At 30.6% G+C, this 25,704-nt stretch overlaps 1 protein-coding gene across 6 annotated transcripts in view; it reads right to left on the bottom strand.

Moving 5' to 3' along the window:
* Window positions 1-3,875: 3,875 nt before the first annotated feature.
* The window catches only part of LOC134718763 (uncharacterized), a 44,270-nt gene continuing 22,441 nt past the window's right edge, over window positions 3,876-25,704 (bottom strand). The window contains exons 15-33 of one of the 6 annotated variants that reach the window (XM_063581453.1): window positions 24,332-24,358; window positions 23,345-23,617; window positions 22,818-22,859; window positions 21,614-21,697; window positions 20,981-21,004; window positions 20,008-20,037; window positions 19,531-19,548; window positions 18,968-18,982; window positions 18,208-18,228; window positions 15,845-15,916; window positions 12,968-13,186; window positions 11,463-11,744; window positions 10,597-10,638; window positions 9,410-9,442; window positions 8,764-8,787; window positions 8,275-8,298; window positions 6,608-6,664; window positions 5,548-5,565; window positions 3,876-4,522 (exon numbers count right to left, since the gene is read on the bottom strand). In XM_063581453.1, coding sequence (XP_063437523.1) covers window positions 4,512-4,522; window positions 5,548-5,565; window positions 6,608-6,664; window positions 8,275-8,298; window positions 8,764-8,787; window positions 9,410-9,442; window positions 10,597-10,638; window positions 11,463-11,744; window positions 12,968-13,186; window positions 15,845-15,916; window positions 18,208-18,228; window positions 18,968-18,982; window positions 19,531-19,548; window positions 20,008-20,037; window positions 20,981-21,004; window positions 21,614-21,697; window positions 22,818-22,859; window positions 23,345-23,617; window positions 24,332-24,358 — 1,316 coding nt within the window. In that variant the 3' untranslated portion in view covers window positions 3,876-4,511. The remainder of the gene's footprint in view (window positions 4,523-5,547; window positions 5,566-6,607; window positions 6,665-8,274; window positions 8,299-8,763; window positions 8,788-9,409; window positions 9,443-10,596; window positions 10,639-11,462; window positions 11,745-12,967; window positions 13,187-15,844; window positions 15,917-18,207; window positions 18,229-18,967; window positions 18,983-19,530; window positions 19,549-20,007; window positions 20,038-20,980; window positions 21,005-21,613; window positions 21,698-22,817; window positions 22,860-23,344; window positions 23,618-24,331; window positions 24,359-25,704) is intronic. The other 5 variants (XM_063581454.1, XM_063581455.1, XM_063581456.1 and 2 more) reach the window with 5 other exon arrangements.

Here is a 25,704-nt window from a genome sequence, read left to right as displayed (position 1 = left end):
TTGAATTTTGTCTCACAAAAGTCAATTTTGTCTCACAAAAGTCAATTTTGTCTCACAAAAGTCAATTTTGTCTCACAAAAGTCAATTATGTCTCACAAAAGTTAATTTTGTTTCACAAAAGTCAATTTTGTCTCACAAAATTGAATCTTACCGTACACAATTGACTTTTGTGATTTAATTTCCATATCAGGTAACAAAAGTCAATTTTGTATGCAAATATGTTTATATTTGCATACCTTTAAGACAAAATTGACTTTTGTCATGACAAATATGAATTTTGTCTACAAAAATGAATTTTGTCATGACAAAAATGAATTTTGTCTACACAAATGAATTTTGTCATCACAAAATTGAAGTTCTCACAAAACAAGTCTGTAGCACATAGTTTTGTAAGACAAAAATGATTTTGTTATGACAGAATTGAATTTTGTACAAAACCACAAGAGTCCCATTCGGCGCCCCGTAATAATTAAGTAGTCATTTAAATTATTTTCTTTCAATTTTATCATGTTGTTAACATATAAAAGACATTTGATAACTCTTCCCTGCAAAGCTGACCTTGGAGGGATTCTTATTCGATATATTTTTTTTTTTCAAAATTCATTATGAACGATAATGATCGAAAGTTAATGACGCTGTTTAACTGTAGCGGTTTTCAACATTCTTGTCTTTCACATTTCGGCTATGATTTACCTAATTAAAGGCGACAACGGTTTGGACGCATGGAAATTATAAAATAACAATTTCATTTCTGTAATCTAAAACAAAAAAAAGTAAAAAAAAAAATCAAAAACGGCACGATATAAATTTTATGCGTCGGAAGCATTTTTCTGAATTTACCTTCATCTGGATCGTTCAAGGTTAAATAAAGACTTGTAAAACATTAACAAATAAAGCAGAAATATCAATGACCGTTCCAAGGTTAAACAAAATCAACCACCTCAGATATGAATTTACAAAAGGGATGTCCTTAAATAATAACAAAATCCTATGTTATCCGCCAATAAAACGAGAAGTAAAACACAAAAGTCCTATTCCTATCTGGGTATTAGAATTTTCTAAAGAAAGTTGGTAAAACCTGGTTTTATACCTAGCCACATTTCGTATATGTATGGCATTTGTCGATGTAAACACATTATATATAAGTATATAAAGTTACTGTCTCGCAACCATTATCTTCAGGAATGGCAGCAATAGGACAATAGTTTCCCAATCGCTTTGCTGGTTAATATAGAATAATTTCTGATTGAATCATTTTAATAGACTTTCCCGTGGATATAATATACTTATAAGAAGATGTTGGATGGTCGACAATGAGACAGCCCTCCACAACAGACTTAATTACATTTATATGTTATTGTACAACCTTCAACAATGGGTAAAACCAAAAACATGATATTAACAATTTTGTTTTCTAGACTTTAAACTAAGTCAATTTGATGTGTCCAAATTCATTATGAACGATAATGATTGATGTTAAAGTTAAACTTAAGCAAAACCAGCTTTAATCCTTGTTGGACACAAGCTCAAAAATTGTTCAATACCTTATGTCTTTTTTCAGATGTCAAAAAGTCTCACAAATAAACATGGTGGATACTGTAAAAGAGCCAGCACTGAAACGGGAGGTCAGCATTTCACGGACAAGTCATTAATTCCTCATCTGTCATTGCTATTTAAAGGTAAAACTGTCGCTAGTTTCGGAGATGGACCCGGCGCATATAAAAGAGAAATAACGAAATTAAAACAGGTTGAATTGTATGACGCTTATGATGGTGCTCCATATTCGGAGGACAATAGCAACGGTGATGTCAAGTTTTTGGATCTTACAATACCACAGTACGGAATTCCGCTTTATGACTGGATCATTTCGTTAGAAGTTGCGGAACATATTCCGAAGGATTTTGAGTATGTCTTTTTGGATAACATATTCAGGCATGCAAAAGATGGGATAATTTTGAGTTGGGCTATACCAGGGCAAGGTGGCCTACAACATGTTAACAATCAACCATTAACGCACGTCATTCATGTCATGGAGAAAAACGGCTTTGTCCGAGATGAAAGTTTGTCTAACAAATTACAGGTCTCCTCCAGTTTAAGACCGATTCGCCAAAACATTAATGTATACTTTAGAACAAACAAATCTGCATTTGATACTGAAAGTCGCCGTGTTCAATGGTTTCTTTGATAAATTTGCATATCATATATTTCTTTTTTATTTTGTGTCAAATTTATTCGGTGTTTTTAGTGTACATTTAAGCGAATTTTCTTTTGCTTATTATTTTTCCAACAACATGTGTATTGCATATTTGCTGTAACAATTTATTAAGTTTATAGCCTTTGACTTAGTATCCCTCGTGTTAGCTTACCTTATAGGTAAGTGAAGCACTATTTGGCAAGATATTATTATTATTCATAATATAAGTATTCATTGATAAATTATTGTGATTACAAATATCTTTGGTTTTATTTCCACTTTTTTATAGTGCTCGTTTTCCGGAATCAGCTCCGTCATCGGTATGATCCATGTTTACATTGATATTGGGCAGTGTTGTTTTTCACATGTTCGTTATTGGGTATAGTTTTGATGTGTGTCGTCTATCATTATCCACAGGATTTAACTTAATTATGTGATTATATATGGTGAGTATTCAAGATATCTTTAGTCTGTTGCTTATTAATTTCTGTGTATATAATTTCGCAAAATATATGAACATATTAAAAAAAACCCAAGAAAGATACCTAACTAGAATAATATACACAAGATACACCAGACGCACGTTTCGTGTACAAGGTCAAACTAGTAACAGTAATCAACATTCTGATGTTGTACAGCATTATTACGGTTGATCGAATCACATTGTGCGAATTTCTGCGAATTGTGTTACGAGGTTATCCAAAGGCCCAAAATATCGTAAGTAAACATCCAATCTAATGCAAACACTACATCAACAAACTGAAAGTTTCATTCCAGAATTAAGCCAGTTAATAGTTAAAACGAGTGAAAGAAGATATATATATAATCTTTCCAAATGGAGAAAGGTTGTGTAGTTGTTTATACAAATTGGAATTAAGAAACTGAATGGGTTAACTAATATCCATGCTACATCAATCTTTAAAGTCAAAAATAGTGTAAATTAGTGTTCCTCATTTATTTAAGCAAGATTTCGAAAGTTGTACATATCGACTCTTCTATAAATTTCTAGATACGGTTCAGCATTTTAATAAAATTTTGTTTTGCTTTAATGACTGATTGCAGCGTACATGTGAATGAAGTATTTGGTAAAGGGATGTTCTAATGCTATTGTGGCCAGGCTTTTTTAGTCGAATAGAAATGCCTATTAAATGTATTGATAGCTAATAAAAGGTAGTTACTGGTTTCTCTCCGTTTGCCATTTGATCCTTAATATATCACAACAACCTTGACAAGTCTTCATCTAACATAGGCAACACAACAAGTGCCATATGTGGAGCAGGACATGTTCTTCAAAACACCTGCAACAACTCCCGTTTTTTAGTAACGGTGGTATTTATCAGTTTTTAGTTTCTATGTTTTGTTTTTGGAGACTGTTGTTCGTCAAGTTCGTCTTTTTTGTCGTTTTTCTCCTTTACCATGAAATATTGGCAGTTTTTAGGAAGGAATACATGTCTGCCTAAAGGTCGTTAGACTACTTTCATCGAGATAGTATTATCTGCATGGGTATGCTATATGTGACTGAATTTATCATAGTGGCTTTGACTACATTGGCCTATCTATAAATTACGCAGTCGGCTTTGATACATGCGTTAATTTTCACAATGTTAATTATAAAAAAAATGAAAAAAATCACATTGCTGGTATGCGTTTGTTTACAAAAAATGAGAAATAAACAATTGAATAGAGACAAATACTTTATTCGTCATAACAGTGTGTGTCCAGTTATAAATAAATGATAATTGACCACAACAACGAACATGTTACATCAAATTATACTAAAAAGACTATCATCACAATCATTTGGTACATTATTTCACAAATCTGTTACAAAAAAACAGACATAATTTTTCCGTAGTGTATGATAAGAGAAAACAATAGCAATTTTGCATTTTACACGAAAACTGTTGAAGAGATTTGTAAACCTTACATTCTCTTATTTTTTGTATTTAATACGCAACAGAATAAAAATCTGTTTCATTTGCTTGTATTTGTACTCTTTTTGTCAAGCATCATGACTCAACTTTCTAGACATAGCTCAGTTAAAAAAAGGTTTAACTTTTATATATGTATAACGAAAATAAAATATGAACAACATATCATTCAACAATCAATTCATTATTTAAATGTCAATGACTTAGGGGATATCTATAAAAGAATAATTGTATTACGAAAATGACCTGAAAGATGCAAAATAAATATTAATATGTATAAAACTTGAGATTGATATTGTCACACATTAAGTACTAGTTCTTTTAAGTTCTTAATTTCAATTTAATTATATCATAGATTATCTTAAGTATGTTGGTTTTCTCCAGAATCAGCCTACCACTGAAACAGAAAAAAATAAAATTTTAATAATGATACAAAATTAAAAAAAAAGGACACAATTCATGATTAAGGTGGTACCTAACACAACAGGGAGATAACTCTGTAAAATCAGCAGAACGTTTTAATGACGTTGCGTTGTTACGGGAAAAGGGAGCTTCTCAATGATCAAAATAAGTGTTTGTTAAACTGCTATATAACAGGTGTAATTTTTCTGATTAAACAGTTGGTTCAAATTTTTTGATTTTTTTATATTTTTGTCAAAGGGTCAAAGTAAATACTTTGTCAAATTTTAAGAAAATTAAACGAGCCAAATTAATTTAAGTTAAGGTGTTGGGTACCACCTTAAACCAACTCTTTCAAGTATAAAGATTTTACATTACTTTTAGAATAAATATTCCGTGTCCAGGTTTTGTTAGAACTGATCTGACAATATTTCCTTCCACATTGTAAGTGGAAAACCTTTTTTAAAGTTTCTGCGTATTGATCCAAAAACGGATTTATATCAGTTTTTCTAGTTTCAGAATCCTAGTATTTCTATTATATAATTGTATTTCGTGCACTTTTGACAAATTCAATATTGTTGAAATTCAATTTTTGAAGTCAGATTGCAATTTATGCATTGTTGAATTAGTGCAGTAAAAGTAATATGAATCATTGTGCGTACGAAGATTTAAAGACCATAACTTGCTGACACAGCGTTAGAAATTTATATATATAATTGTATGCTATAAAATCGTAATCGTATTTCAACACTGCATGTGCGTGTGTGTGTTGACGTATTGAAATGAATCAAGAGTTTTGAAGGAAAATAGAGATATCATGTTTATAAGAGAGTACATATCATTAATTTAGTCAGAGCTCCCTTTTCCTTAATACTCTCCATGATAATGATATAAATGTTCCATTTTTATACTTGAACTTTTGTCATTATATGCATTTATCTTCTGTACAACTTCATAATTTCAAAAATATCATTTTTTATTTTACTATGGCGGAAAAACTCTTATATTTTATAAAATACTCACTCGGCATCATTCTAGCCCCTGCAAGGAGATAATTACAAGTTAGAATATGAATGAAATACTACAGTTTAAATATGTCAACCACCAAATTCCATCTTAACAATTATTCTAACATCTTCAAATACACCTCTTTATACTGTACAGAAATTTTGTTTGGAAATAGTACGCATTTATTAATTCACTTGTATATATATGAATGCATGTATTAATGGTGTACATTGCAATCCTGGAAACAGTTTCGTTTCTATTTTCATTACAAAATCTGACAAAAAAAAATTTCTTCTGCGCTTCTTTGGTAGGTGATAGGTGATATGTTTGGCTAGCTATAGGACCAAGTTCATGCCACTTTTTCTCACATTGGAAACTGTATGCACCAGGCCGGGAGTGTAGCAGTTGTTTGATGAATTTGAGGTTTCGATTTTCCCGTTTGATTTGGGGACTTTTTGTGTTGAATTTTCCTCGGAGTTCAGTGTTCTTTTTATTTCTATTTTTGCTGACATTAAATAAAAAAAGTTTTGTTGTTTTTTTAGCTTCTGGTATGTAACGAGGACCACATTTTATAAAGTATGTGTTCAAAGGCTTTCCAACTACTTTTCTTCGTTTGAATGTGTATGGTTATGATCCAAGCTTCAATGATGAAGTCAATACGCGTGTGTATTATACTTAGGAAAAACATATTGTATTTTATGCTTTAATTTCAATACTGTTGCACATTTCATCTAATCATTACTGCCAGCTTTTATTAATTAAAGATGCCGAAGGAAGGCAACATACTTTCGGTAGAAACATTGACAAGTCTTCAATTAACATTGGTGTGACTGTCAGATGCTCTTTCCACATACGGAGTTAGAATTCCCAAAATTAGTGTTTACAAACAATTATTCGATTCCATTTCTAATCTTTAATGTTTGCCGGATGTTTTTGCAAATTACATTAAAATTATTATGTGTAGAGATATTGTAATGGTATACCTTTACAAATTGTGACTTGGATGGAGACCTATCTCATTGGCACACATCCACAACTGCCTATATATCTAACTAAAATATATTGCATTACTTACGTCTTGCTTGCATAACGTCTCCTAATATGTCGGCTATTTGATCAGGTGTTGAACCCACTAAAAATAAAAAAAGATATGTTCGAACATGTTTATCTAAATGACAATTCAAAATCTATGTTAGATCTTCCATTTAAGGGCATACGATAAGTTTTAATCCCGTATTTACAAATTCGAATTCGTTGCCGTTTTTTTCCTTCCGAAAGAAAAACATAACTTTTTGTTTTAAAAGATAAACACAAATTGTTTTTTGTTAAATAGTTTGTAATTTCTGTATTTTATATGTATCCCAAATTTTTATACTTTTTTATTCAGAAATAACTCATACTTATATTTTTCAAATTTAAAAAAAAATGCACTATTTATGTTTTCATGAAAATTGGCGCACATGATCTTCTCGCGTAATCAAACCAAATGGCATTTTACAAAAGGGGGATGCATAAACTCGTTTTCAAGTTAAATAAGTCAAATAAGTTTGAATGATATAAATCAGTCGAAAACTGAATCTGTTTTCCGATAAGTCATCTTTTGACGTCGCGAAAATAACAATTTACGTTAGCAACGTCAAAACCTTCTCTGTAACTGTATCGTATGCCCTTAATGATCCATATATCAGGCACACCATACGTATTCTTAAAACACCAAAACCAAAAAATATTTTTTTATTTTGTTTTGTATGTACTTGAATTGTATTGACTGTAAAAACATTTAAAACAAACACTTAAATGAGAATACATACCTTGTGTTGATGTTAAGGGGGCTCGCGGGTCTGAATATTTTTTTTTTAATTTAATATAGGATTTCGCTATATTTTTCTATAAATGAAATTTATCTTATACTCAATAGAAAAAAGAAATAAAAATTGGGGTCATCGTTCATTTACGCTCACAATCTGCCTTCGAATGAAGCATACATTATTGTTAATGTCCTTTTTTTCTGTTAAACTAATAGGTGAAATAGCGGTATTTTCGAAATAAAAAATAGAACAGAAATCTCTTAAATTTTACAGTTATTTAGTTTTTTGTACAGCCTATTCGAAAACAATAACAAAAAATATAAGTCTCTGATGTGTAAAAAAAAATATTTCAATTTTATGGCCAAAAAAATGGCATTTTTGCTCCAAAGGGAGATAATTTGGAGCCTTTTTAAAGATATCTACATTTCAAAAGTCACCTGGGGACAACACGAATAGAATTTTGAGAATGATTATTGTACCATATGATAAAGTAACAACTACTAAAGGTAATTAATAAAATGTGTAATGAAAAATCAATGTTCATTTTTTTTTCTGAAAATCTTATACCCGCGAGCCTCCTTAACACAATAAGTTTGTAGAATTGCATTTACAACTTAACGAAGTACAAGTTCAAAATAAAAAAAAACTTAGTAACGTCCTAGAACTGATTATAAATTATCCAGAATACTCAATTGAAGTATAACAAAATACAATACAATATATTTGTTTAACGTTTAAGTCGCCGTAAGAAGGAAGCACACTTCACTGTTTTTTTATAGGACTTGGTCTCGTAGAAATACAAATGTTATTTCGCTATAAGGAATAGCTATTCATTTTTATATTTCAATTTTGAATCGTTTTACGTGACATAAAAAAACGATTCCCATAAATTATATTAAATAAAACAATGTCAAATACAATAAACTGTACTTACTTGCTCTCATTTGGATTGCTCTTACTACAAGGGAAGGAAAAACAGTTACATGTGTGCTTGTAATAAATATTACACAAATAACAATGTCAATTGATAAATAGTGTAAACAAAACGTGGCATTGGCTTCCTCAAAGAGGGCAGAGATACCGAAGAGACATTCAATATACTACTCTGGTATTTTCTAACATCATTTGTATCACCATCAATTTCTTACAATACAACGAAATAGACTATTGTTTACAGACAAATATATCATCTCTTCGAATAACGCAGTTAAAACCTAACATAAATTGTTTTCCTGAAAATGTGTTATATTTATTGTAAGTAGATAAACAACAATATTTATCATTGCATTATTTTACTTTCCCATTTAATAGAACAGTTTTAGTTATTTTATTTATATTCTTTAAATGTATTAATGTATTTCGAGTTCTTGCCATTTTAAAAGAGCGGAAAATATTCTTAAATATAAACAAATATTTATCTTACTTTTAATATCTTCTGGTAACATTGCTGCAAAAAAAAAAGATATGTTATAATGTGTTACGAAAATTCTTATAAGCACATGCATACCTTATCACAATGATCAAAATGCAGAAAGCAAAAATTAATAGCAGTTTCCCGAATTTTAAATTAAAATATCTTATTTAAGAGAATTAAGTTTAAGAATTTAACTTCGCAAGCTATTAGATTTTGACACTATTTTGAATTTTGTTAATTTGCTGATCTTTTTGGGTCAAAAAGCTTTTAAGTATGATGTTCATCATGTTCATAGCAAATGCTTTTAAAAGTTTGATTTGGGTAAACTTAATAATAATCATCCACAAGAGCGCACTGGAAGCACGAAATTTGTAAGGTGTTTGTTTGCTTTAATGTTGTTCCTATGCTGTTAGTCAATATCGATATTTTTTTTTACATTGAACAAATGAATAGGTGAATTGTAAACAGAAGTGGTGGGATGTCTAATGACAAAGAAAGTGTCAGATCAAAAATACAATCTCTAATTCTAAGATATATTATTACTCTACAAAGATAATTTATGATGTCATAAAACTTGTTTATAATAGTAAATTGAAAAATATATTAAATAAAGACAGATTCAATGGTTCATGCTGACCATATAAGTACTACTTACTTGCTAATCCATGAACTCCGCCGCTTATATCACCTGTAAAATTGTATGTTTAGTGTAACTATTGTATTATAAAAAGTAAAATCACAAAAATACTGAACTCAGAGGAAAATCAATTTGGAAAGTCCATAATCACATGGCAAAATCAAAAAACAAAACGCATCAAAAACGAATGGACAAGAACTGTCATACTCCTGACTTGGTACAGGCATTTTCAAATGTAGAAAATGGTGGATTAAACCTGGTTTAACTACATGTTCATACAATTTTGTGAATAATTGTATTAGGTGATTTTTATGGGGAGGGGGGGAGGGGCTAGGATGAAATATGAAAAAATAGGCAGGACAGGAGTTTTGAGTAAAAAAAAGGCAGGATGAGACACTTGCAAAAAAAAAGTCAGGACGACAATTCAGGTAAAAAAAAGCAGGATACACTAAAAAAAAAAAAGGCAGGACCAAACAGAGTGAAAAATAACAAGGCAGGACAGAGATTACAGCTAAAAAAAAAATGCAGGACAAAATTTTTCATCCTAGCCCCCCCCCCCCCCCCCCCCCATAAAAATCAAATGGTAGCTCCCTTTTACTGTTCACATGTACTATCATGGAAGTAAACATGTCAAAGGTACCAGAATTATAATTTTATACGCCGACGCGCGTTTAGTCTTCATAAGACTCATCAGTGACGCTCAGATCAAAACAGTAAAAAAGCCAAGCGAATACAAAGTAATTATTACAAGATAAACCTTAAATACGATATAACATATTGACATTAATTAAGAAATTTTATTTTTTATTGTAGCATGTCCTTTTTGCCCAATGGATTTGACTGCTACAGGGTTACCACAGTGGTTTATACAACAATATTTTGATTTATTTTATAAAACAACTTTAATAAAGTCCTTTGTCATTTTATACTCATAACACAAATGATACAAATTACTGCTATTTTGGATTTATTTAAGATCATTTGCGAATAAAAAAAACCCAGATAGATATATAGAACTCGTCATGAATATGACTTAGTTAAGTTTTCTCTTTGGTATGCAAACAACAGACACGTATTGCTAAATAAAGGCAACAGTAGTATACTGCTGTGCGAACGTCATAAGTGTGGTAAAGAAAATTGCATCCGAAAAATAAATTTGTTCACAGTCTCAGGAGGAATAAACACAAGAACTTTATTAAACTTACGTATTTGGTCAGGAATCATTCCTATTGCTGTAAACATGGTTTCTGAAAAAAATTAGTTTAGGAATAATCATTTTAAGTTTATGATATGTTATAAGTATATATTTTACTTATATTTTTTTACACCCAAACCGTAGTGTTTCCCGACATTTTATTTTTTATATTAAACTTTAAAATGAATCTTTTTTAGGGGTAGATAATCAGTTCGAATGACAAAGCAATATACATTGAACAAAGTAGAATCTAATATATCTGTTTTGTTGTTAAAGAACGTACCTCAGTTTTCCTTTAAATTTAGGGATAACTGTAAATTGTGAAACAAACAAAAAATGTAAAATGAAGAATGACCTGATAATGTTTTTGTGACATTTGTGATGTGTTTGACGGTTGACGCTTTGTTTACATCTTTATTTCAGTGTTCAAGATTATAACTCAATGTTGCCTGATATATCTTTTTCACATGTTGACCTATCATATCTGTTTGTTTTAGTCACACATCGCTGTCAATATAATGAAAGTTTATGTCACTGTCTTATAAGTAAGAGGTTAAGCTAGCTAAAAAACCAGGTTCAGTCTTCCATTTTCTACATACATGAGTGTAACAGTTATTATTTTTTCTTTTAATGTGTTTTTGCTTCTATTTTTGTCTTTTGCCTAGGTACTTTCTGTTTTGAATTTTCCTCGGAGTTCCGGATTTTTGTTATTTTACTTTGATGCATTTCTCGCAGCCAATAACCATTTAAAGTCGTATAAAAATACGCCTATAACTCACAATGTTAAGGTAACTACCCTTCATTACATCTATAAATAAATAAAAACAGTATGTGTACCGCAAAGAAATAATAATTTGATGATATAAAGTTGCGTACCTATTTGAAGTGGAGTCATATTACTGGATATTGGATTTGCTTGTGCAAGCGCTAAGCCTGGAGACATCATTCCAGCCATGCCACCCATGCCACCCATGCCACCCATGCCACCCAGGGCGGATGCATCAGTTCCTGTACCAGTCAATCCTGCGCCCGTCAATCCTGCGCCAGTCAGTCCTGTGCCAGGCACTCCTGTCAACCCAGTACTAGTACCTGTGCCGGTGCTTTGGAAAGTAAACTTACTACCACCTGAGTGTGAGGCAGCCGATTTCGAAAAGGCGTCTGAAATTTAAAAGAAACGATTGTTGTAATCTCATTCTCCTTCACAGCATCATTAAAACGATCTTTTATAATACATTTATTCGACCTCTATTGGACTACCGTTTCATTGATGTTTTATTTTAACATTTACATTTGAATCCTATTATTTGGTTGTCACCATAAAGGCGGCCGTGTAAACACATTATGAAAAACATTAACATTAAATCAGTGACCTTAAACCATTGGTTCCCGTTCAAGTTGTTTTCTCTACGGCACTACGTTTGAGTTTTTGCGAGTTTAAAGTCCTAATTAAAGCATTTAACATTTTGCATCATGTATCTTGCATCTTATATTTTGAAAGATGTGATTTTTCAGTAAAATAACTTTATGTATTTTAATTAGAAGATAAAAAATTACAACACAATAAATTAGTAGAATATCGGTATGTGCAATGTAACCAATCAAATTCCAAGAATTCATGTTGCCAGGTAACCCATTATAAAAATTCCAATGAATTCGTGCGTATCAAATGAGTTAAAAGTTCATGCTCTAGTGTTTTATTAATCATTCCTCTTATTTTAGGAGGAAATTAGATTAGTTCATCAAAAGGTGGACTGACACGACGACAAAAATGATGTATTCAAAGCAGTAAAATGAAAAATACAAAGTTGAAAATGTAAGCGGTGCTTGATCTAGTAAGTTTAGCTTGCCTTACATATTCTTGTTATAGATATCGTTCAATTTAAAGACCATGTATAACAGTTTTTTCCAAACACTTTTGTTTTTTAAATGATTAATTAGATATAGGAAGATGTGGTATGAGTGACAATGAGACAACTCTACATCCATAACAGTTTATAAAAGTAAACCATTATAAATCAAGGTACGACCTTTAACATGGTGCCTTGGCTCCTACCGAACAGCAAGCTATAAAAGGTCCAGAAAATTACCAGTGCAAAAACCATTCAAACGAGAAAACAAACGATCTCATCCATATAAAAAAGAGTGACGAGAAAAACGTATGAATTACATAAACAGACGACAACTACTGTACATCAGGGCGCAAAGTCCGTAACAGGAAGGACGCCTCTCGAAAAAAAGAAAGATGTATATCCGATTCCTGACTTAGGACAGATGAAAACATTTGCAGCAAGACTAATCGTTTTAATGGTACCAAATCTTCTGCCTTTTCTGAAATAATAATATTTACATTAATACATTATTATGTAAAGTGCCATTCTTACCAAATGCTGACACTGTAGGAAGGGCTGTTGGTGGTGGTACTGGCGGTGCTGGTGTTGACACTGATTTTCTTTGTCTATTTGGAGGACTAGGATCATTCATCAATAATTTCTTCAGTAACCAATCAGGAATAACTTGTGATCCCATTGCTGCATTGTTATTGGTTGGCATTGATGGTTTCTTGTTGGGCATTCGAGATGCTGGTGGTGATCTTCTGTGACCTGTGTAAAGTAAAGTTAGGTTTTTGTTAATCAGTGTACGTTATTCCAAATACGCCTCAGCCAGCAGTGAAAACGTCTAGACTACGTATTCATTTTTTTAAGGACCTTCCGTATAGTGACACAAGTACCGAGCTGATTTAATTAAATATATAAACAGGTTTACTGTTTATAATGTGTGTTCACATTGGGACAGTGATGTTTAATGTGAAAATGTTTTCCAGGAGGTTCATAAATTTGGATTCATCAATATTCAATGATTCAATTTTTTTATGGATTTTGGTGGGTTTATGTGAACCAAAATTTCAATTTAGTGAATTTATATAAGCTTATATGCAGACATTGGCAAAACAACGAAGTTAAATGTTAACGAAACACGAAATTCAAACCATCCACGAAAATTGGTCGCCAGGGAAACATATATTATTCCACGTAAATAAATTCATAGTAGATACCAGGATTAAATTTTGTATTTTTGGATCTTCATTTTCGTGGGTATCAATTTTCATGGAATGCTGAAAACTTGCATATTCGTGGATATTTGATATTGTCGATTTGCCAGTCTCTGTATACAAGGCCTATTGAAAATATGTCCTTCATTGAACATTTGAGTTCGGGGTCTCCCCTTTCCAACAAAATCCATGAAAATTGTTATTCAACGAATATTAAGGAATCCACAGTAGGAAACAAAGGATAGTACACTTATGACGTGACATACTAATATATACGAAGGGAATATGGAAAATGAGAAATGCTACGGAAACGTTAAATACACAGGTATAGACATCACACTTTCATCAAAAACTACACATTGATTCTATAAATACACAAGTATAGACATCACACTTATATACATAAAAAATACACATTGATCCTATAACTACACATATAGCAGCATATTGAGCCAATTGTAAATACAAATACTGTGTGCATTATATATAGGACTAAATGTATCAAAACATACATGTTTAATACTACAAGGGAATACAAAGGACTATAAAAAACACTATTTAAAAGTAAAACCATATACATTTAACACAAAATTTACAAGATACAGGTTAAAGCAAGACATATAAATGCAGTAACAATGTACTAAATAGCTAATATCTACATACAGTGAAACCTGATTAAACCGAACCCTGAATAAACCGGAAACCTGTATAATCCAAACTTGTTCTGAAGACCAATCATACCACATTTTATGCATTGTGAACCTGATGAAAACGAATACCTGCCAAATTCGAACAAAATTTCAAGTCCCGAAAGGGTTCGGTTTAGTCAGGTTTTACTGTACTGATATATATTTTACACACTATGATGAAACGTTGCAATACATCATATAGATAAAAGGCTAAGGCTTAATATTTCCCTTCCTCAAAATTTATAAAAGTATAATTTGAACTGGATTTGATTCCCTCTGGAAATCCATTGATTAAGATAGAAGACTAAATGAAATATAACATGCATTACTTTGAGTCCAATTTGCCGCATTAAAACAAAACCATGTAAATCTCCAATCACGAATTTGAAATATTACTTGTAATTTTGCTAACTTTCGTAAGTAGCGAGAAATTATCAGATTATCTAATACAAAATTTGAAAAAAATAGAAATCTCTAATATACTTTTTTTTACAAAAAAAAGTGTGCAATAAAGCCTAGATTTGACGTACTATATAGTTTCACGTGTTTTATTCAATAAATTTAAGCTTTGCTCTTTAATCATTTACCCAAACTTCACTGTTGTTTATTTTAGGGATTGTCTTATTTTCCTTAAAACTTGTTTGTATGCAATATGTAACATTGCTTAAGGAGGGTCGCCGGTACAAAAATTTTAGCCAAAAAAATGAACATTTGTTTTTCATAACAAATTTTATTTATTACACTAATAGTTATTACTTTATTATAATGGTACAAATATCAGCCAAAACATTGATTCGATTTGGTCCCAGATAACTTTAAGAAGTGTTTATATCATCGAAAAAGCTCCAAAGTATCTCCCTTTTGAGCAAAAATGCCATTTTGTTACATTGCAAAAAAATTGAAATATCTTTTTCAACTCATCGGTGACCTATATTTTTTATTATTGTTTTCAAATAAGCTGTACATAAACTAAATAATTGTAAAATTTAAGCGATTTTTGTAATTTAGTTCTTTTTTTATTTCGATATCACCTCTATTTCTCCTATTAGTTCAACAGAAAAAAGGGACACTAACAAAAATGTATGCTTCTTTCGGAGGCAGATTGTGAGCTTGAATGAACGGTGATCCCATTTTTATTTCATTTTTCTATCTAGTTTTTGATTAAGGTCTTTTATAAAAAAAAATATAGCGAATTCCTATATTAGAACAAAAATTTGATTTATATCCGCGAGCCCACTTACAACACGTTGCATATAACAATCCAAACGTTAATATCAAATTTGATAAACAAGGTTAAACATTACAAAATAAAATATTGTCTCCTAGGCCTTTCCATCAAAGCATAAAGTTTTATATGACACATTATGATTTATATGAATACATGTATATATACGAGAACGAATATTATATGGTTACACACAGTTCAATTAACCATGACCTATTTGACAAATTATAGTGTGTATGAATACATGTATAAATACGAGAGTAAATATTATATGGTTATACACAGTTCAATTTACCTTGAGTTTGCCGATGCCAAGGATTTGGTCCACGGCCTGCACTCCTCTTTTTCAAACCAAATAGGCCCATCCCTATAGTTTGAAAGGCACTTTATCGTTATTCAATTGGCCGTTCCGGAATATAAAGAATCAAGGGTAATTTCATTGTTCGTACCCCAAAATGAAAATAACGTCACGTCATTGGTTAAATTTCAATTGTTTATGACATTTTTAACCGATCACGACTTTTTGGTGTACACTTTTGAAAATATTACCCAGGATGCATTAGATTCTTAAAAGGCTTATAACACACTAATATACAATTCGTTTCAACCTTTATTGACATTTATCTCAACTTTTGAAATCAAATTAAAATGCGGAAACCTTAAGTGAAATGATGAGTTTAATAGTTATCATGGTTTAAATTAACGGAAAACTATTAATATTAAATAATAAAAAGTCTAGAACATGATTTGATATGTGATAAGATTATCGTGTTTAATAAGAAAAAAGTAATATCACAAAAATACTGAACTTAGAGGAAAATCAAAGTCCATAATCACATGGCAAAAACTACATGTAACTATAGTATCGAGTTCATTTTTTTTAGTAAAGTACGTTAAAACTTCTACCAATATGTTCTCTCCATAAAACATAATAAGGTTAAATATACTACGTGGACGGTTATTTTACAGACAAACAACAGTAGATTAGAAGGTTAGAAACGACTTGGATAATAGGTTAATTAATGCGTATAGATTATAGTTAATGAACTCAGGATTAAATGACAAACATTTACACAGATTATTGTCCATTATTAACTCGTGAAAGGAAAAGTACATGTTAGTATTATAGATCCTGGAAAACAAATGTCGCGTGTAGTAAAAAATTATATATTTCAATATGGAGAAATCAGGAATTTATCAAACGGCAAACAAACAATGACAAAAAATGTCGATAACCTCAAGATTACCAGATTACAGAAAAAAACACTTTTGAATAAAACATTGTTTCTATCAAACGAGAAATTACTATACCACTTCGAGACAAAGAAAAATTGTAAGCAGTCTGATTGTTTTTTCACATGCTTAATTGATCTTTTTATATATATCACCGCATGTTATTTGCGTCTTCTGTATTTTGGATTTTTACGTGTATTTCATATAATACTTTTCTCGGCTCAATGTTGAAGATTATACTTTCGAGTGCTTGTAGAGGATAAGAAAACAAAACAATTTGAAGTAGACTTAACAACGGTGTTGGTATCTTTTCCATTTGCAATAGATCATCATAATTGCAAGCATTGCCTTCTCATTAAAATCGTACTACTCTGCGTCTTCGCGTTTACAACGAAAAAACGGCATGATAAACGTGACATATTTGCATACGTAAGATCAGAATTTTTGTATTAGTATCCATGTTTTAGTATCCATGTTTTATCGGACTGTCGAATAACGCGGCATGCATTGTAAAGTAAAAGTAAGTTGAAGTAGATTCAAAACTAAAACTTCAAAAAAAATATAAAAAGTTGCTTGTTGTAAAAAAGTCTGAAGGCCGAAAAACAAAAATAAAGAAGCACATACTTGGTTTGCTTATATCTTTTTTTCTAGTTTTGAATAAAACATTTTTTTTTCATTTAAGATTTGATGGAACGTGCTAAAAGATACCCGAGTGAACAATCTCTTTTTTTTTTTTCTATTAAACTTGGATAATATGTGTGTTGTTTCAATGTTACTTTACAATCCCATTTTAAGTTTTCGAGTTTCATTTAATAAAGGCATATATCTTTTGGTTACGTTTTTTTGTAATCAATTGATAGGTAATATTAGATAATCACTGAAGAATTGAACATGCTAAAACCTTTAGTTATTTACAATGAGTATTTTAGGCTCCATGTTAATTTAAATGCAAGAGATTACAACTGAATTAACTCCGGAACACGAAATATTCGAATGCACCATATCATAGATTGCCATAATGTTAGGAATTTCGATTACAGAGAAAGATAATTTGCATTCATATCTCTTACTGTCAACGGGTGTACTTTTCATATACAAGAGTTATTTCCTGATTGCAGATATAGTTTATAATCTTCTTTGGCCTTTTGGTCTATCAACGTCAAAGACAGACAACCCCCAGTGAATATTTTCATCCTTTATAAAACACTTTGTTATGATAACTAGTTTTGGAAATGATTGATTAATTGGTAGTGCATTGCCATTTCCAACATTGATGGCTATATCATTGCGGTCAATTTCAATTGTTTAAAGATTGAAAAAATAAATCTTAGAGACAAAAACACAAGTCTGAAATGGAAGAAAAAACTCATATATAACAAAAAGTACACACGTATGTTGAAAAAGAAAAATCGACTATTTCTTTACCTCTTCTACCACCCATCATTCCTATAAAACAATAGCAATTTAAACAATTTACTTATTATACACTTTTATTAAACATTTTAAACTTCTCAATGAAAACAAAATCTACATTGACTTGTGTTTAGAATTATTTAAGATAAATATCGAAAACGGACAATTAATAAAATTCTAAAGTATTACTATTTGCTCAGTTTGAAAGTTTTTATTTCAATTTAAAGATCACACTCTTCATCCAGAAGATAAAAAATTTAGGTAATGATACACCTCATTAAAAACGTAAGTAAATATTTTTTTATTACATTTGTTCATTTATACACTATTATTCTCTTTCCAGCTTTGCACATGTGTATTTTTTTTGTATTTGTTCATTTATACAACATTGTTCCTCTTTTCAGTTTTACATATGTATATTTATTTATATTTGTTCATTTATAAAACGTTTTTTTTCTTTCTAGCTTTACATATGTATATTTATTGATATGTGTTTATTTATACAACTATGTTTCTCTTTCCTACTTTACATATGTATATTTCTAGATTTTTGTTCATTGATACTAGATTAATTTTCCGTTCCAGATTTACATATGTATATATGGAATGTTTTTTTATAAACAAAACCTAGTGCAACTATGCAATGATGAAGCAGCGTTTGTTTTGTTATCGTTCTGAACAAGATAATATTGACTTAATTTTTAAATACGAAATGTTATTGTTTTTCTTATATTTTAGTAGTATTATTTCTACCGTATCTATGACGACCTACCTCGTCTTTGCAAACCTAGATTTTACAAAACATTCTATTTTTCACACATGATAACAATTTTCTTTTCTTTAAATGTATACCTTTGTTCATAAAACTAAAATCATATATGAAAAGTATACTATATTTAATTTCTTCAAAATAACTTAAAATAAAACATCGATTTATGAAGCACCTTGTTTCACTTCAAAACTTTAAGAAAGAAACATACATTTATTTATATTGAAAATTAAGACATACCAGACAGTTTGAATTTAATATATAGTAAAGAGATATACTGTAGTCAAGGGACATAACTCTTCAAAATCATATATGCGTTTGAATCAACTCATTATCATATACGTTTTTTTAAGCTTCTAAGTAAACAAGATTATTTTAATTATCTCTGACACATAATGCCTACATCGTTGATGAATCTGATTATAACAAATATTTAACCAATGAAAATAGTTTATTACAAATGTATTTAACCAATGGAAAGAGTTATCTCCGTAAACAAAAGTTATCCCTGTTAACATACTAGTATAAATGTTATATATGATTATTATATATATATATTTGTATACCTCCTCGAACTGGTGTATCTGGAATGTATATTACATTTGTAAACACAGTGTTGTTTGTTTTAATACAAAATTTATATATACACATAGTTTAAGGAAAACTTTCTCAAAGGGCTTGATTTGAACCTACTAACACAATTGCACATTTCCGGTAAAAAACCTCAGTATCGTTGAAAACGGGGGAGGGGAAACAGTTCGTAACAGTTATGACATAAATAAATACCATTAGTATCAATAAGATTACACATGAGTGAGTAAAACACAGTGAAACAAAAACAGTAGTCATGAGAATAAGGTTGAGAGAAAAAAACCAAATTGTTTCTATCTTCTCTCCTCAGTTGTATTTTTTTCATAGTATTCAACACAAACACATGATAGAAACTTTGCAATAGCTAAAACTACAATGAAAATGTATTGACTCTTATAAAAAGAGCTAAAAAGAAAATAAGACACATGATAGAAAAGATTATATGTTCTTACCTGGAGGTTCTGCTCCACCGCCCATTAATGCTGCAATAATGAAATAGAACTTTAGTACTGTTTGATTTGAACTCAAAGCCGTGTGAGGATATTTTATAATGAAACAGCAATCGTAAAAAAAAAAAAACACCAAAGAATACATCATGATGTAAAATATTGTCTTCCAAAATATATCTATTTTGATTAACGATATATTACCACCTACTTTTACAGTCTATAGCCTTTTTTTTTAAATCATTTGCCTTTTTTGAATATATATAATCTGTTGGTTCATTTTGGTTATAAAGCTCTTGATAGATTTCAGATCATTGGAAAACCACATGTTTGATGTTCAGTGATCCTGTTTAAGGTAACTCCGAAAAAACTAACTTCGGACCTATACAATAAACAATATTATTTTTGCAGTTTTTTATAATTATCAATAATGTTATGTAATGGGCGATTTTTATAAAGAGTGACTTAAAGTTGTTTCTGTGTCATTTGATCTCTTATGAAGAATGTTTTCATTGTACATCATACCATACATTTGTTTGTATCACGTATGGTTTGATTTTTCTTGTTTCTCATTGGTTTATTTGGTCACATGTTTTCAAATATACATTTTTTCTCTCAATGTTTTTTAACCTATTGAATCGACAGTACTATATTAAAAAATGATATTGACGCCATGTTACTAAAACCATCATGGCGTCAATATCATTTCCGAAAAAAAAAAAAATTACACAGCGTCAAATTCGTTTCCAAAAATAGTAACATGGAGTCAATATCGGTTCCAAAACTACGCTATGATCTACATATTCAATATTAAAATTAAGGACTTGCACTTAGTCAATACGTTATATATGGAGCTGATATATTATAATCAACCTTGAACTTCGTCCTAGGTCAATATAATCTGAACATGTCTATATATAACGTATTGACCTTGTTGATAAAAATAACACAAATTTCCTCAAATTTATTCATTTCTCACCTGCCATCATCTGCATCTCCATACCTACAATATGTGAAATTTACTTATTAACAATAACAAATTTCACAAATTAAAAAAAAAAAAATCGGTATTTTTTTTTATATTATGATTTTAACACCTGATTACAAATATCTCGAAAAATTTTCTAGGAGAAAAACTATGAATAGCTAGCTTGAATACAATTTTTCATTGAAACATATTTAAGGTATTATTCATTTTTTTGGAATATTTATTGTTTTAAAGTGTTGACAGAGGCACATTTTCTATTACGATTTTTTTGTTGTTGAAGCACAAGAGTCATCCCGAATGTAACATTCCAACATGCTATGAAGGTTAACTTTTGAACGACGCGCATTGGTTACGTGTAATTGTTATCGTTTATTCTTGATCATGAAATCATATTGCTACATTTAAAAAGTATTGTGCGTTTGAGTAATAATGTTTGAAGGGGTTGATGGGTGTGAAGTGTACATTTGTTTGTCTTGTCCTGTTTATATTCTCTTGTCTTCTGTTCAACTTGTTTGTGAAAACTTCTCTAAAACTCTGGCTTTTGACAATCGTCTCTAAATATATTAAAACTCGCTTCCTATACCACTTCCTCTCTAAATAACTTAAAAAGTATCATTCACTCACTTCCCATACCACTTCCTCCCATACCACTTCCCATTCCACCAGCGCCTCCCATCCCTGCACCATTTGCTAAAAACGAAGCCATATCTGAAACAGAACAAATTATATGAATATATATAAGCAGCTATGCATTAATTTTAATGAACATCATTTACTTTTAAAGGAAGAACAACCATTTTGTGGAGATGGTTTTGGCGAGGTTTATGTTCATATGTCTTAAGTTGCCCCGTTGTACTCTTCTGCTGTGTGTACAAGTAATTATTCTCAATTTTAACATTGAAACATTTATAATCCAATGTAATTTGTTTGAGTTGTTGTGTTTTTTTGGTGTTTTTTTTATATCTATGTCCGTCTTTGCTTACACGGAACTCTTAACCATTATTTTTTTTAAATTCGTTTCCGAAAGACGATCCTTTATTCAACACTAACAATGGATTATATAGGTCGTTTTGTCCCTACAATTCAATAACCTTACACAATCCAGAAGTTGATCAGAATGCTATTGATCAGCTGTTGATAATATTCATTTGTAGTTATAGAGGACTTAATTTAAACTAAAATGCTCAAGTTTACAGTATGCATTTTTAAATTTTATGTTGTGTTTTTATATTAACGTGTGTTTAAATTAAGTGTTGCTTAATTTATGATTATGCTTTACATTCCTTGTGTTTAAATGTATTTGAACTTTGATGAAGCCAATTTTTATCAACTTTTTGTGCTGTAGTTTTAACATCTGTAAAACATTTATAGAAGTGCTATTCAATATAACTACAATGTATCGTTACCTCTGCATTTCAATTTGTGCTGTTTAAATTCTTTATCAATTTTCCCATTAATTAAAAATTAAGTTTGAAAAATGTCGAGAGCAAATGACAATTGGTGTATTATCGTGACCTACTGAACAAACATGTTTAAACAAGAAAACCACAATACAAAACATAGCAGCCGCAATGCAGATAAAAACAAAAACGCTTTCGCAGTACGCTTCAATATTGAGCAAAATAAATCCACAATATGGACGCCGATGTAATGAAACAAAAGGTCTTAACATGATTGGCTAGCCAAACATATTCCTACACTATACCAGCCATTCAGCTATATAGTATAATATATGTTATTTTTAATATGAAATAATTTTGAGAATAAGAAATGATTATATATGTGTATTTGTGTGTATGTGTATATTTGATTAAAATGAAGTAAGTACCAAAACCGGCGTCAGCTCCTCCTACAGCGCTTCCAGTTGCTTCTACAATAACACAAAATGTGTAAAAACCGTTAATGTCGTTGTAAATAAGTGCATGTGCTCGATAACAGCTATAGATTGGACAATAAAATATAATATTAGCTGCTTTTAAATGGCATAACCCAAAAAATACGTAATCTGTAATATCATTTATATGCGTGCTCTTTTAATATTGGAAGGCACAGACAAAATCTGCGATAAGTAGGTCTGTCTTCTAAACAAGTTAAACAAAAGAACATGAAACAATCAGAAAAAAATCGTTTTTAATTTATAGTGTACCAAAATTTGGATTCTATTTTTTTTAATTCGTTTAACAATTTACATTTGTTTGTATTTTTGTCCTTCTCTTTAAAAAATCAACTTCAAATGTTAGATAATCTCAAGTTAATAGAATTATAAAAAAATAAACACTTTCTACGAAGACGAAATACACTTTTTGCGCAAACACAAAATTTCAATCCTGGTATCTATGATGAGTGTATTCATACCTGTAGAAGAATTTTTACTATTTCCACCGCTGCCTGTGTTTTCCATTGCATTCATTAGATTCATCATGTCCATTGGGCTCATTTGACCAGTTCCACCTCCTCCACCTCCTCCGCCTCCTCCGCCACTCATAGCGGCCATTAAGGAAGCCATGTCGCTCATGCCACCTCCTCCTCCCATACCGCCACCGCCGCCCATACCTCCGCCCATTCCAGACATCGCCGACATCAGATTTGACATTTCATTACCACCGCCGCCGCCGCCTCCGCCCATACCTGATCAATGAAGTTTAATAGTGTTAATCAGTGAAAACAGTTGTTAACGCCATAGTGATAAAAATCATACCAGTAGATTATAAAATATAAATTACATAGAACCACATGTAATATCTATGTTGTATAACTACTATGTTCTGATTGATTTTACCTATCTGAGCTAGTAATTTTATTGTATTACACGATATTTTAGCCGCCGACCCACTCAAACTCTGTTAACATGTCATGGAAAGTTCAACTATAAATTATGACCGTCTAAAATATTTTGATACTATATGAATATGAAACATGATCATTATGTAGACAAACTCAGTCAAACCCACTAAAGGCGGCTAACAAGAAAACAACTGAGGCTGCAATAAACCTGTTTATGATCTTTTATGACCATCAGATGGTCCAAACGAATGTACTTATATTAATTACATCGAGTTACTTTAAAGTCTCGCCTCGTCACTTAATCTTAAAATAACAAAACGTATTATTGAAGGCCAAATAGTGTTGAATAAAGCATTTAAAAATATTGCACTGCAAGATAAAATCGAAGGGAGAAGTCCATAAAACTAAAAATAACTGTTATCAATTCACGGAACGAGTGAAAACACAACTGCCAAATTATGCCCAGGTACTTTCTTCGGAAAATCAAACGAGTGCTTAAACCTTATAGTATAGCTAGCTAAACCTTCCTCTTAAAAGTGTTTGTATAGAATTGCTCACCTGCTCCACCTGCTTGACCCATCATTGCTGAAATGTTTAAACAATGAAATTTACTTTATGATAATAACAAATAGAATTGCGCTTTTCAATATTTATACTGCACGCAATCACTTGGTGTACAAATTAATTAGGTAGTTATCAATACGTTTCAATAAGACATTTAATTGTGTACTGAAACATTTTTTAAAAGATAAACTTTTATAAAAGAATTGCCACTCTTTTTATTGTGATTTTAACATATCAAATAACAATGCTTATTCTGTATTCACATGCGAATGATTTATATTTGCAAAATTGACGCAGCAAAAAAATCTTGGCGTATGTTTTAATGGAGTTTCTTATGTTTTGCTATTTTTATGTTTTTATGTTGAATGTTTTGTCTTTTGTTGAGGTTGTCGTTCTTCATCAATTTGATTTTGCTTGATAAACAAATTGCATTTGTCAATATAACTTTCAAATACGAAATGTTCTATATTCTTAAAACAATTAAAAAAACTGTATTGTTTTGCTTTTCACAGACTTCATTCTTTGTGTATATGTGTATGTGTGTTTGTACGTGCGTACATGTGTAGATCAACATGATGTTTCTTATAGCTATACTTATATATTCGCTTATTTTATAAATGATATATGGTATAAATGATAGCATAATGATGATTCTTTATTTTCGTAGATACCAATTGTTCATGGATGGAGGGTACTGTATCTTCATGGATACTAAATTTGTTATTTTTTCAAAGTCTGCACACAATAATAGAGATAAAAGTACATCGCTTAACATTTTAACTCTTGCTGTACCCATATACACTCAAGCCACACACTTTGGTACCCACAAAAATTAGAACCCACAGTAAATGAAATAATTTGAGCTCCAAATGCATTCGCCCTGTGCATGCAAGTCCTGCGGTTCGAAACAATCATGCGCATATTATTAAAAACAGTCGAGAGATTTTAATAATTATTTTTAAAATAAAACAGATCAGAAAATGCAGCGATATGAGAAATCAGAGAGATGTATGAAACTACAATTTTAAAGAGTTGGCAAAATTACTAAATTTGAAAAATAATCTTCTAAAAAATCGAAAAAAGTTTTATATTACATCCAAGTGTTAATTGTGAGTACAAGCAACATTGACGCCTAAACAGCAGCGCAGGCAACTGAACTTACATGTTTTTCGTGACAATTTATTAGGTTTAATCTTTAGTTTAACTCTGATTTCTCTGAATAGAATTACATGCAACCAACGATCCCTAAATATCATAGATATTTCCAATTTTTAGCTGAAACGCCAGTGAAAAGAGCAATATAAAGCGACAGTCAAAATTACCAATGAAATATAATAAAAAAAACAAGAGGCTCTCAAGAGCGTGAA

Source organism: Mytilus trossulus, chromosome 5 (assembly GCF_036588685.1).
Source record: "Mytilus trossulus isolate FHL-02 chromosome 5, PNRI_Mtr1.1.1.hap1, whole genome shotgun sequence".
Lineage (NCBI taxonomy): Eukaryota > Metazoa > Mollusca > Bivalvia > Mytilida > Mytilidae > Mytilus > Mytilus trossulus.
The sequence above is the reverse complement of the archived record's forward strand: the minus strand, read 5'-3'. Positions and strand labels throughout refer to the sequence as shown.